The sequence below is a fragment of the Salvelinus alpinus genome, chromosome 4 (assembly GCF_045679555.1).
Source record: "Salvelinus alpinus chromosome 4, SLU_Salpinus.1, whole genome shotgun sequence".
NCBI lineage: Eukaryota > Metazoa > Chordata > Actinopteri > Salmoniformes > Salmonidae > Salvelinus > Salvelinus alpinus.
The window spans coordinates 68,079,431-68,093,521 of record NC_092089.1 but is presented as its reverse complement, the minus strand read 5'-3'; the positions used below and the strand labels follow the sequence as shown (position 1 = coordinate 68,093,521).

General features: G+C 44.0%; 1 protein-coding gene across 6 annotated transcripts in view; it reads left to right on the top strand.

The window, feature by feature from the left end:
• The window catches only part of LOC139574307 (fibroblast growth factor 13), a 184,690-nt gene extending 173,173 nt beyond the window's left edge, over positions 1–11,517 (top strand). For all 6 annotated transcript variants that reach the window (XM_071398758.1, XM_071398756.1, XM_071398757.1 and 3 more), the window contains 2 exons: positions 5,645–5,843; positions 9,590–11,517. In XM_071398758.1, coding sequence (XP_071254859.1) covers positions 5,645–5,843; positions 9,590–9,726 — 336 coding nt within the window. In that variant the 3' untranslated portion in view covers positions 9,727–11,517. The remainder of the gene's footprint in view (positions 1–5,644; positions 5,844–9,589) is intronic.
• The last annotated feature ends 2,574 nt before the right edge of the window (positions 11,518–14,091 follow it).

Below are 14,091 nucleotides of genomic sequence, written 5' to 3'. Positions count from 1 at the left end.
GGGCTGAGCTGACAGGAAGTTCCCAGGGAGGTGCCATGTCACCGGCGTGGTGTGACATCAGCAGTGTTCCTGTCACCGTGGTCTGGGCCCGGCCAGTCTCTAGGAATGACAGAGACGAGGGAGGATATGAGATGAGAATACTTATCTACACTGAGTTTGGCTAAGAGCCAGGTAGCAGGGCTGATTCTCCATGCCTGGGACAGACTCACTGCGTCTGGGTTGCTGTGATACTGGATGGGAGATTGGGTACGGTAGGGGCCACTTGCACTGCATTGGGGCCATTGGTTCAGAGGAGAGAGAGAGAGAGAGAGAGAGAGAGAGTTGGTGAATCAAAGAGAAGCTTTCACCAATTGCTTCTTTAAAAAATAGTTTTCGATCACTATAAGAGGTCTGTGATTTGTATACAGTAAGTGGAGTGCACTGTACATGTGTAGAGACTCCAGCCCAGAGTGAATGCATAGCTAGACAAAGACACAATGTGCATTCAATCTAGTGAAGATCTTTTGAGTAGTATTGTGGTTGGAAAGTCTGAAGGCATTATTGATGACTGAGTGACTGACAGTGACACATTCTGTAGTTTGTCATGATCACACAACAGATCTGTGTCCATGCCCGGGGACACAGGGGACACATGTCATCTATCTTGTGACTGACATCCACTGTGATGAAACTCTGAGTAATACTGCCTTCTGAGTAATACTTACCCAATCTGAAAAACATGCCAATTCTCTTCTCCTTTCTAAAGTGCTTGCCAAGTTACCATATGACTGCTATTATACTGTAGGTTAACCCAGTGTCTTTTTTTTCTGGTTTTCCTTTCTCCCTGGTGATTACTTGATTTATCATTGTCATTGATTGACCAGAGTCCACTTACCTGTTTTCCCAGGTCTAAATTAGTTCATGGAAGGGTGCTAACCGGCATAGCTTTGAACCTCCAAGCTCAGATTAAAATACCCCAGGTTTAGCTTATTGGTATTTCTTCCACTGCATGCTGGAATGCATAGATTGTTTCCTGGGAAGCCAATAAGTCAGGAAGCAGTTGTAAGGTAATTAGTAGGCAACAGAGAGACCAGGAAGAACAGTACAGTGCAGTAGTATGGCAGCAACAGTTGTCTCAAAAGATCATTCCCCTTCCCTGTTCACGCACCCAGCCCCTCCCCTCCCAGCTGTAATTAATGAATAATCTATACAACTATAATCGAGACAAAAGCAAACACATACACACAGCCACATCAGAGTGTCCTGGGGAGAGTTGCATGAGAAAAAAAACAGCTTTGTGCTTTAGAACGTAGATAATGACTAAATCAGAGACGACAACATATGGAAAGGTGAGAGTAGAAGAGAGCATGAGATATGGCACAATGTAGACTAGAGAAACAAAATGAAGTGCTTGAGAGAAACAGAGAGCGATAAAGAGAGAGAGGGTGAGTGTGAGTGTCAGAAAGAAGTAAAGGGAAAAGAGATATATATACCGTTGAAGCCGGAAGTTTACATACACTTCGGTTGGAGTCATTAAAACTCGTTTTTCAACCACTCCACAAATTTCTTGTTAACAAACTATAGTTTTGGCAAGTCGGTTAGGACATCTACTTTGTGCATGACACAAGTAATTCTTCCAACAATTGTTTACAGACAGATTATTTCACTTATAATTCACTTTACCACAATTCTAGTGGGTCAGAAGTTTACATAAACTAAGTTGACTGTGCCTTTAAACAGCTTGGAAAATTCCAGAAAATGATGTGATTGCTTTAGAAGCTTCTAATAGGCTAATTGACACCATTTGAGTCAATTGGAGGTGTACCTGTGGATGTATTTGAAGGCCTACCTTCAAACTCAGTGAAAAGAAATCAGCAAAGACCTCAGAAAAAAATTGTAGACCTCGACAAGTCTAGTTCATCCTTGGGAGCAATTTCCAAATGCCTGAATGTACCACGTTCATCTGTACAAACAATAGTACGCAAGTATAAACACCATGGGACCATGCAGCCGTCATATCGCTCAGGAAGGAGCGTTCTGTCTCCTAGAGATGAACGTACTTTGGTGCGAAAAGTGCAAATCAATCCCAGAACAACAGCAAAGGACCTTGTGAAGATGCTGGAGGAAACAGGTACAAAAGTATCTATATCCACAGTAAAACGAGTCTTATACCGACATAACCTGAAAGGCTGCTCAGCAATGAAGAAGCCATTGCTCCAAAACCACCATATAAAAAGCCAGACTACGGTTTGCAACTGCACATGGGGACAAAGATCATACTTTTTGGAGAAATGTCCTCTGGTCTGATGAAACAAAAATAGAACTGTTTGGCCATAATGACCATCGTTATGTTTGGAGGAAAAAGGGTGAGGGTTGTAACCCAAAGAACACCATCCCAACCGTGAAGCACAGGGGTGGCAGCATCATGTTGTGGGGATGCTTTGCTGCAGGAGGGACTGGTGCACTTCACAAAATAGAAGGCATCATGAGGATGGAAAATTATGTGGATATATTGAAGCAAATTCTCAAGACATCAGTCAGGAAGTTAAAGCTTGGTCGCAAATGGGTCTTCCAAATAGACAATGACCCCAAGCATACTTCCAAAGTTGTGACAAAATGGCTTATGGACAACAAAGTCAAGGTATTGGAGTGGCCATCACAAAGCCCTGACCTCAATCCTATAGAAAAAGTGTGGGCAGAACTGAAAAAGCGTATGCGAGCAAGGAGGCCTACAAACCTGACTCAGTTACACCAGCTCTGTCAGGAGGAATGGGCCAAAATTCACCCAACTTATTATGGGAAGCTTTTGGAAGGCTTCCCAAAATGTTTGACCCAAGTTAAATAATTTAAAGGCAATGCTCCCAAATACTAATTGAGTGTATGTAAACTTCTGACCCACTGGGAATGTGATGAAAGAAATAAAAGCTGAAATAAATCATTATCTCTACTATTATTCTGACATTTCACATTCTTAAAATAAAGTGGTGATCCTAACTGACCTAAGACAGGGAATTTTTACAATTATTTAATGTCAGGAATTGCGAAAAACTGAGTTTAAATGTATTTGGCTAAGGTGTATGTAAACTTCTGACTTCAACTGTATATATAAAAAGAGAAAGATATATAAAGAAAATAATATATATATACAGTGGGGAGAACAAGTATTTGATACACTGCCGATTTTGCAGGTTTTCCTACTTACAAAGCATGTAGAGGTCTGTCATTTTTATCATAGGTACACTTCAACTGTGAGAGACGGAATCTAAAACAAAAATCCAGAAAATCACATTGTATGATTTTTAAGTAATTAATTTGCATTTTATTGCATGACATAAGTATTTGATCCCCTACCAACCAGTAAGAATTCCGGCTCTCACAGACCTGTTAGTTTTTCTTTAAGAAGCCCTCCTGTTCTCCACTCATTACCTGTATTAACTGCACCTGTTTGAACTCGTTACCTGTATAAAAGACACCTGTCCACACACTCAATCAAACAGACTCCAACCTCTCCACAATGGCCAAGACCAGAGAGCTGTGTAAGGACATCAGGGATAAATTGTAGACCTGTACAAGGCTGGGATGGGCTACAGGACAATAGCCAAGCAGCTTGGTGAGAAGGCAACAACTGTTGGCACAATTATTAGAAAATGGAAGAAGTTCAAGATGACGGTCAATCACCCTCGGTCTGGGGCTCCATGCAAGATCTCACCTCGTGGGGCATCAATGATCATGAGGAATGTGAGGGATCAGCCCAGAACTACACGGCAGGACCTGGTCAATGACCTGAAGAGAGCTGGGACCACAGTCTCAAAGAAAACCATTAGTAACACACTACGCCGTCATGGATTAAAATCCTGCAGCGCACGCAAGGTCCCCCTGCTCAAGCCAGCGCATGTCCAGGCCCGTCTGAAGTTTGCCAATGACCATCTGGATGATCCAGAGGAGGAATGGGAGAAGGTCATGTGGTCTGATGAGACAAAAATAGAGCTTTTTGCTCTAAACTCCACTCGCCGTGTTTGGAGGAATAGAAGGATGAGTACAACCCCAAGAACACCATCCCAACCGTGAAGCATGGAGGTGGAAACATCATTCTTTGGGGATGCTTTTCTGCAAAGGGGACAGGACGACTGCACCGTATTGAAGGGAGGATGGATGGGGCCATGTATCGCGAGATCTTGACCAACAACCTCCTCCCTCAGTAAGAGCATTGAAGATGGGTCGTGGCTGGGTCTTTCAGCATGACAACGACCCGAAACACACAGCCAGGGCAACTAAGGAGTGGCTCCGTAAGAAGCATCTCAAGGTCCTGGAGTGGCCTAGCCAGTCTCCAGACCTGAACCCAATAGAAAATCTTTGGAGGGAGCCGAAAGTCCGTATTGCCCAGCGACAGCCCCGAAACCTGAAGGATCTGGAGAAGGTCTGTATGGAGGAGTGGGCCAAAATCCCTGCTGCAGTGTGTGCAAACCTGGTCAAGAACTACAGGAAACGTATGATCTCTGTAATTGCAAACAAAGGTTTCTGTAGCAAATATTAAGTTCTGCTTTTCTGATGTATCAAATACTTATGTCATGCAATAAAATGAAAATTAATTACTTAAAAATCATACAATGTGATTTTCTGCATTTTTGTTTTAGATTCCGTCTCTCACGGTTGAATTGTACCTATGATAAAAATTACAGACCTCTACATGCTTTGTAAGTAGGGAAACCTTCAAAATCGGCAGTGTATCAAATACTTGTTCTCCCCACTGTATATATAGAGAGAGAGAGAGAGACAGAGATTGGGAGAAGAAAGAGAGATATACTGTATATGTAAAGAGAGAGATAGAGAGAGAGTGCGAAAGGGAGAGGGATAGAGAGAGATAGGGAGATAGAGGACCAAATCTGACAAATAGCTTTTTTAAAGTGTCCCAGGAGTCCCCTGTAGATTGTGTTCGGTGCTCCTCAGAACAGCCAATTCATTAGCGGATGAGAGACAGTGGAGCCTCTGCCTGGACATTACATAACCTCTGTAAAACACACACACACACACATGCCACACACACAAACACACTTGCGCGGATGGATGCACACACTGCTGCTAGATAGTCTGGTGAAGGATTGGCTAACAAATAGAAGCTACATATAAATAGAGTGCCCATCCTCCAACAAATGTTGTTATTAATTGTCCCATATATTATTAATACCGCGGAGTAAAATGAGAGTGAATGTTGAATCGTGATGTGTTGTATCTATGGCATAAAGCTATGAATGATTTACTATAATGAACATAAGAGCCTTTGAAAATACTGTGGTAATGTGTTAAGCATTAAGAGGTGAATGTCTTGAATTAGATGGAGCTGGAAGGATCTTTCAACCCGTGTGTGTGTGTGTGTGTGTGTGTGTGTGTGTGTGTGTGTGTGTGTGTGTGTGTGTGTGTGTGTGTGTGTGTGTGTGTGTGTGTGTGTGTGCGCGCGCTCTAAGCAAGCGCATGTGTTTGAGTTGTGCCGTCATCTCTTGTTTCTTAAGTAATGGCGCTTCATGTCTCAGTGCCTCTCATTTGCTAAGAAGCGAGAAACGAGGAGGGCTCTTAAAACCTCTCTGATCAGTGGCCACCCTCCTCCTTCAGCCATGGCTCATCCGGTCTTCTCCTCTCCTCCCTCCCTCTCTTTCTTTCTTCTCCTCAGGAACACTTCACCCCGGAGTGCAAGTTCAAAGAGTCTGTGTTTGAGAACTACTACGTGACCTACTCCTCCATGATCTACAGACAGCAGCAGTCTGGTAGGGGCTGGTACCTCGGTCTGAATAAAGAGGGGGAGATAATGAAGGGAAACCACGTGAAGAAGAACAAGCCAGCAGCCCACTTCCTCCCCAAGCCTTTGAAAGGTGAGACTGTCCATCTTTCTTCCTATAGGGTGCTTGGCTCTATATTGGAGACAATAGAGCAGGGTTCCCCAAATGTTTTTTTATTGTTGGACATAATAGACTGTAAAAACACCAGGAAATCTGTTCCAAGTTATTTTAATTTGAGAAATCTGTTCCCAAGTATTCCCACGCATAATAGAGAGACAATGTAAACCAGGTTTGAAATGATTTTGTTTTAGTCAGACATTATATCTGTTTGGGCTTCTTGCTGTCAATTTGCAGTCTCCAAATTATTCCTCTCAAGAACAAATAGGCCCGCGGCTGAATCTAGTTGGGGATCCCTGCAATAAAGGATAATAAGAGATGTTTCTTAGGTAACTTTACTTTTTCGAAAGTTTCTTCATTATTCTCCCAAGCCCATTACATTGCAGTTTAAAGTTTATTGGTGATTCACTATGGCCTGGAGCACTGAGCTTTGGCAGCGGTTATTTGTATAAATGGGAGACTTTCCAGAAAAAACACCAAGCTTCTTTTTGATTAAATCTCTCTCTCTCTTTCTCTCTCTATCTCTCTGCGGGTAGTCTCTCCCTACAGCCCGGGGAAAGGCTGCTCTCAGCCCCCCTGCCGTCAGGCTTTCTGCTCTGAGGCAACGGTGTGTGGACAGCACCATTGAGCACTCCCCAAAAGCTATTCATACTTCATTGGAGCCAGACAGTGGAAAAGGCATTGGCAGTGTCCATGCCGAAAAGCTGTGGGAATGATAAAGTGCTGCCTGTTTGAATAGAGACAGCTAAGCTTTTTAACACAAATGTCATGGCGAAGAAGAAGCGGCCCACCTCCACCCAACCAAGCCAGGTGCCTCATGGAAGGAGGGGGGATGATTGTGTGCCGGATAGATGGATCTGTTCATGATGTTGAAAAGGCCACAGCTCTTTCATCTAGAACAAGATACAGGCTTACCTGTCAACAGAGAGAACAAGATAAAAACTGAGAGCGTCTGGACTCCACTTCCACGAGATGAAAGGATGAGCTTTTAGACAAAAAAAAGTCCCCATTCAAGAAAGGCACCGCTGGTGACGCAAATTACTCAACCGACGAGAGCACCAAGCGGGTAGCAATTTATTTCGAAAAATCTGATCAGACATTCAGTCGTTTCGTCATTTGTATCCGTCAAGTTCCAAGCTTCTTTGGTGGTTGCATGATTTACAAATATATTGTTACCCTGTTTGTGTACAGGCCTGAAAATCATGGTTAAAAGATTACAAGAAGTTGTCGTCCCTAAATGAGGGCAGGAGGGCGTTGGAGAGTAATGCACTGGGCTTTGAATCTCTTTCAACCCCTTTTTCACAAGGGCAGAAAGGTACAGCACACAGACAGCTGTGGTGATGATGCTTTCTCTAACGGGTTTGCGGTTGGCTTGGCTGCTCTTATCCTCCGACCGAACCGACCAGTAGCTCATTAAAAATCCACGTCTCTGCTCACTGTAATAGCTTTTGGGTTACATTTAACAGCCCGACCAGGGGGCCCAAACACAGTTAAGAGCAATAGCCAGAGAATGATCGCCCCGCACTCATGAGAGAGCGAGAGAGAGGTAAAGGGAAAAGAGAGAGAGAGGTAAAGGGAAAAGAGAGAGAGAGAGGTAAAGGGAAAAGAGAGAGAGAGAGGTAATAGAGAGAGAGAGCGAGAGAGGGAGGGTACAGGGAAAAGAGAGAGGGAGAGAGAGAGGGGGGGTACAGGGAAAAGAGAGAGGGGGGGTACAGGGAAAAGAGAGAGAGAGGGGGGGGTACAGGGAAAAGAGAGAGGGAGAGAGAGATGGGGGGTACAGGGAAAAGAGAGAGGGAGAGAGAGATGGGGGGGTACAGGGAAAAGAGAGAGGGAGAGAGAGATGGGGGGTACAGGGAAAAGAAAGAGGGAGAGAGAGATGGGGGGTACAGGGAAAAGAGAGAGGGAGAGAGAGATGGGGGGTACAGGGAAAAGAGAGAGGGAGAGAGAGAGGGGGGGTACAGGGAAAAGAGAGAGGGAGGGAGAGAGAGAGGAGGGTACAGGGAAAAGAGAGAGGGAGAGAGAGAGGGGGGGGTACAGGGAAAAGAGAGAGGGAGAGAGAGAGGGGTACAGGGAAAAGAGACAGGGAGGTAAAGGGAAAAGAGACAGAGAGGTAAAGGGAAAAGAGACAGAGAGGTAAAGGGAAAAGAGACGGAGAGCGAGAGAGTTAATGGGAAAAGGGAAAAGAGAGCGAGAGAGTTAATGGGAAAAGGGGAAAGAGAGCGAGAGAGTTAATGAGAAAAGGGAAAAGAGAGCGAGAGAGTTAATGGGAAAAGAGAGAGAGAGAGTTAATGGGAAAAGAGAGAGAGAGAGCGAGAGAGTTAATGGGAAAAGGGAAAAGAGAGCGAGAGAGTTAATGGGAAAAGGGAAAAGAGAGAGAGAGAGTTAATGGGAAAAGGGAAAAGAGAGCGAGAGAGTTAAAGGGAAAAGGGGAAAGAGAGCGAGAGAGTTAATGTGAAAAGGGAAAAGAGAGCGAGAGAGTTAATGGGAAAAGGGAAAAGAGAGCAAGAGAGGAAGAATGATAACGTGTGGGGGAAATAAGTTGTTGGGCATAATTGCTTTAAGATTGTTTTAATGTACAGAAGCTATAATAAGGCAATGTGATAAATATGACACATTTTTGGCTGTCTAAGAGGAAGAAAAATTGCATAAATGCAGACAAATGGCAAAATAAAGTTGTCATAATGAAGTAAATATGGGAGCTCGCTTTTATCTCCAGAAAATTGTACTTTGCTTTCATTGCAAATCTACAAACCATGACAAAAAGGCACTATTCTCTATCTCCCTACATCTTAGAGAGAGAGAGAAGAGAGAGAGAGAGAGAGAGAGAGAGAGAGAGAGAGAGAGAGAGAGAGAGAGAGAGAGAGAGAGAGAGAGAAAAAGCTTGTGTGTGTGTTAAGCTGCTAGGTCGAAGAGGGAGATATACAGTAGAGAAAGAAATAGAGGGATGATTGGTAGAGGAGAAGCGTATATGAACTAAGGATGAACGGCCCCAGCGGTGAGATGGACTGACCTCCAGGTCATCCTCCAGCATTAGAGTTGCATAATGCCATGGCTAATAAGCCCAGTATCGATCCCACACAGCTTCCCACTGAAGTCCAATATTGATTGACTCGTGTGTGCGCAGGGATTCTTTGTGTGAAGCGTGCTGCTGTCACCCGAAAGCCAAAGCTAAGGGAAGGAAGCATCTTTGGAGAGTTTAGTTTGCTGCTTCGGCCCAAGCCCCAGAGAACCACACACGTCAAAGCATATTCTGGCAAGAGGCTGTTTAAGGAGTGGCTCCTAAAGACTAAAGAGATCAGAACCTCTGGTGTTTCTTCTGAAACGTTTAAGAGATGCAAACGAGCTTGCTTTAGCTCGGCGTGCTGCAGTACACTTCAAGGAGACGGGTACAAGCTCCTGAATAGCTAATGGAAGGCAGTGACTATAAGTACCTTCTGTCCTAAATAAATGCCTTGTCCTGGCTTTTTTTAACTCCCTTCTGCATATTTCAGGGTTGTACATTATGTTAAGATATACAGTGACATGATCAGAGGGAATTGAGCAATAGAATAGACTAGAACTTGGTCCGGCCAGAGAGGAAAATGTGCATCTCCAGGTGGACAATGCTATTCTATTCTGTTATATTCTATTTTATTCTGTTCTACTGCTCAGATCCGCTCATCTACACTAGCAGCCTTATCCATGTGTCTGACCATTGCCCCGTATGTCTGTCTGTCCCACAGTGGCCATGTACAGGGAACCCTCCCTCCACGACCTGACTGAGTTCTCACGCTCCGGTAGCGGCACGCCCACCAAGTCCCGGAGCGCCTCGGCCGTGCTCAACGGAGGCAAGGCGGTGAGCCAGAACGAGTCCACGTAGCCGGGCGTCGGCGGGCCGGGGCAGACGTAAGAAGACACCTCACCCTCCGAAGAGCGTGGCTTCCAAGCAGACTTCTCTCTCCAAAACCATCGGCAGTTCAGGACAACATTACGACTATAAACACCATCACGACCACCAACCAATCACCACACTTGATTAGGCTCCATATCGCTCACCATATGGTCAACAGCCAACCACATTACACCGTGAGCCATTTTCTGTTGGTCACTCTCTGGTGGTAAGAACTGTGTACCAGTTAGCTCATCTTTTATGGTTTTTTGTTTACTTCCTGCAGATAACAACTACTTTTACTTATAGGTCCTGATCATATAGACACCTACCCAGTCATATCTGGCAGGCAGGCAGGTAAAGAGGCAGGTGGTCAGGGCAACTGGTGAGGGTCTGAGCTGCTGGGGCTGCAGTAGATGGAGAAGTCCCCTGTTTCTGTGTGTCATCCATGATGCTTCTATGTATACGAAGCCAATCCCTCGGGGTTGCAGCTTTAGCGAAGCCGCGACCGCAGCCAGCCGTAACGGTAGCTCTCCTGCATTCTAGCGCACAAGCTCAGAAGAGACTTGAGCTCTCTAGCATAAAAAAAAAAAAAGCCTACATTCAGCTGACCTGGAAAATAATTGAAAAAGCGCGTGGCACCCGCTGTTTGAGCGACAACGCCATAGCTGCACCTTTACTTTGCTAATTTTCGGGATTAGCTGAGATCTTTTTTTTGGTTCTCTCCCCTCCTCCCTCTCCTCGGTATTTGTGTTTTTGTAGCTGTCTACACAGTGAAAGGGGTTTCAGCAAACCAAAGACAGAGCTGAAAGAGTGGCCCTTTAAGCAGTCACACCAAGCCAGTATAGAGGTGCAGCTGGAAGTTGTTGAATTATTTTTCTTAATGTACATTTTTGATGAGAGAAAGAAAGTGACGAAAGAGACTGCATAAGAGAGGGAAAGAGAAAAAAAAAAGAGTTAGAAGGGACTCTGGGGTGTAGAAAGCTCAAGGGACGGAGACTATTATTACTGGTGAGCTCTCCGGTTGAGTTTGGTATGAATTGACTGTTCAGTGTCCCCGCCTTCTGTTTCTATTGTGTCACATTGTCTTCTGTCCCTGTGGTCTGTTCTCCAATCCAGTGCTTGTGTCATGCCTTGCCCCGTTCCCCTTTGTTGACTCTTATTGGCTGATTCAGTTCACCATATAAGGATATGGTGACGGCCCCCATCCAGGACTTGTTTCGTGTTTGAGTAAGTTATCGTGGTGACAATTTTCTATATATAATAATGAAAAAAAAATACTGTGGAATTTTAGGTGGCTTAAACATTTTATAGGATATGTCATATTTGTAAAAGTGAACAACAAAAAAAAAAGAAAAAAAGAAAGAAACATCAGACTCTTCCCTTACTTGCACAGGGCATGTACAAACACGGTTGTGTACAAAAAGGACCCTTTTTTGGGCTAAGTACTCCTTCCCTTCAGCTACATACCTTGTTCATATGGAACATGCTACTGGGAGGCTTGGTTTGTCTTTCGTTTCCTTTGGGAGGTTTTGAAGTGAACATATCTATTGCATGGGAGACAGCAGGGGATTCTGGACTATAGAGCTATAGTGCATGATGTAGGCTATGTGTATTAACCCATGTTGGATCATGTGTTCCTAATTACCAGGACAAAAGTGAAAAACAACCTGTACAGGCAGATGGCTGTCGCTCGGCCTGCTACCTTCCAAGTTGTTTATTATTTGTTGTATACACCAAATGCACTGAATAAAATGTTTCTATTAAGATATACTTTTAAAACGTGTCTTTTCCTTTCCTTTCTTTCCTGACGTACTCCACACTCCTTTCTGCATTCTGTTCACAACAGATCTGATGCATACCGGTACATTGAATGTGATACAATACCAATGAAAAAGAACACAACAACTCTGCAGTGTACATAATGATGCAGCCAGGCATTATAGTGTGGTAGCTATGGCTGATATGTAGCTAGGCAGGGCTGGAGGATGGTACTCTAACACTGCTGGTCCTGAGGAGGGGAGAAGAAAGCCAGGCCGTATCCACCTCCTATCTTCTTGGCCTCTGGACATAGATGAATCACCTGGAGCCATACGTACACAGACAGGATTGGGCTTTAAATGCCTGCAGAGTCAAGGCTCCAGTACCAGCCTAATTGCACCCCCTTTTGCCCTCAGAACAGCCTGAATTTGCCGGGGCATGGACTCTATGAGGTGTCGAAAGTGTTCCAAAGGAATGCTGGCCCGTGTTGACTCCAATGCTTCCCACAGTTGTTTCAAGTTGGCCGGATGTCCTTTGAGTGCTGGACCATTTTTGATCAAATCAAATTGTATTTGTCACATGCGCCGAATACAGCAGGTGTAGACCTTACAGTGAAATGCTTACTTACAAGCCCCTAACCGACAGTGCAGTTTCAAAAAATACACGCGGGAAACCCAGCAGCGTTGCAGTTCTTGACACACTCAAACCAGTGGGCCTGGCACCTATCATACCCCGTTCAAAGGCACTCAAATGATTTGTCTTGTCCATTCACCCTCTGAATGGCACACACACAACCCATGTCTTAATTGTCCCAAGGCTTAACAACTATTAGAAAGAGGAGGAAGGGAAGCGCTACTAAGGTACACTATAGTATATTTTGGTAGATAGAAGGTGCTCTTTGGTAAAAGGTGTAACTGCCTCTCTGGGTGTTCTGATGCTTCTAGCTTGGAGTTGTATGCTCATGATAACATAGCTACAGTATTTCACCTTTTCATGTGTATATTATTGCTTACTAGGTGTGTCCAATTTGGTAACCACTCCCTCTTCTAATTAGGGCTAATTGGAAAAGCCTTTCAAAAGAGGACATTGTATTCTCTTTTTTCTGTACTCCCTGACGAAGGCCATGCAGCCGAAACGCGTCGGTTTTTAAACAACTTTGTTTCTATTGAACATGCCATACTAATAAAGGCATTTTAATTAATTATATGAAGAGTGCCTTGGTCCTCCTTTCTTTTTGCTTAACAACTATTCTTTAACCTGTCTCCTGTAATTCATCTACACTGATTGAAATGGATTTAACAAGTGACTTCAGTAAGGGAGTATAGCTTTCACCTGGATTCACCTGGTCAGTCTATGTCATGGAAAGAGCAGGTGTTCCTAATGTTTTGTACACTCAGGGTATACTGTATAGACCTCACCTCACCTCACCAGCCCACAGCCCAGGGCCCATTCTATGTAATGAATCAATATCTCCGCTGGACCTCTAGGGTTGAAAATAACCCCTGTGCTAGAGATTGACATTTTAAATCATTCCAATATTGAAATAATATCATAGTTGAAATACATGTGCTTTAAAAAATATATATTTAAACTGCGACTTGGGGGAGACGACTTGCTGCTACAGCAGCAGGGCGGGGGATGGGAAGGGGCGGGGCAGGGGCAGGGGCCGGTCCGTGTGACACTGGAGGGAAAGAGAGAGAGCGAGTAGCCATACTGAGGAGTTCGACAGACATGTAGATTCCAGAGGTTATCTGTCATCCCATCTGGTAGTACCTATCTTTACTGCATCAAATCGAGGTAAAGGAGCTAGCTAAGACAGCCAGATGTTAGGTAGCTTGCTAGCTAGGCTAATTTAGGCTATTTTGCTGCTCTCCCTGTCACTGCCTACTTGCTTTAATAAATTAAGAATTTCAAAGTCATGATATACTTGCGTGTAGCAATGTCACATGGATCATTTCATTTAATGTAGACAAAGCCTTTTCATTGTAAAAATAGGCCTATACTTTTTCTTCAAAATTAATACTTGCAAGTAATCGAATACTAACGTCCGTTCAGAAGTTTGAATATTAAAATAACCCATCCCTACCATGTGCTAGAGCACAATTACATATCTGTCCTTGTGCGGATCCAGGGTCAGTTTTTCATTTTAGACCCCAAAGGTAAAGGTTAGGATATGGGAGGGGTAAACTGATCCTAGATTAGTTTCAAGTTGTAATGTCACACGCACAAGTACAGTGAAATGCCTTTCTTGGAAACTCAAAACCCAACATTGTAATAATCAATAACGATGTATTACTAGACAAAAACACAAGAAATAAGGAAAATAAATATGAAATACACAATAAAGTAAGTAAGCAAACTATATACGGGAAATATTTTAAAAGCCAGTTCCAATACCATATTTACATGTGCAACAGGATATATGATAAATAGGGTAGCAGTAGCTTGTATGTGAGTGGGTGTGTGTAGAGTCAGTATAAATGTATGTGCATATTATGTCTGAGTGACCAAATTATGGAGTTCGTGTGAGTGTGTAGGGCCCTGTGAGTGTGTAGGTTCCTGTGAGTGTGTAGGGCCCTGTGAGTGTGTAGGTTC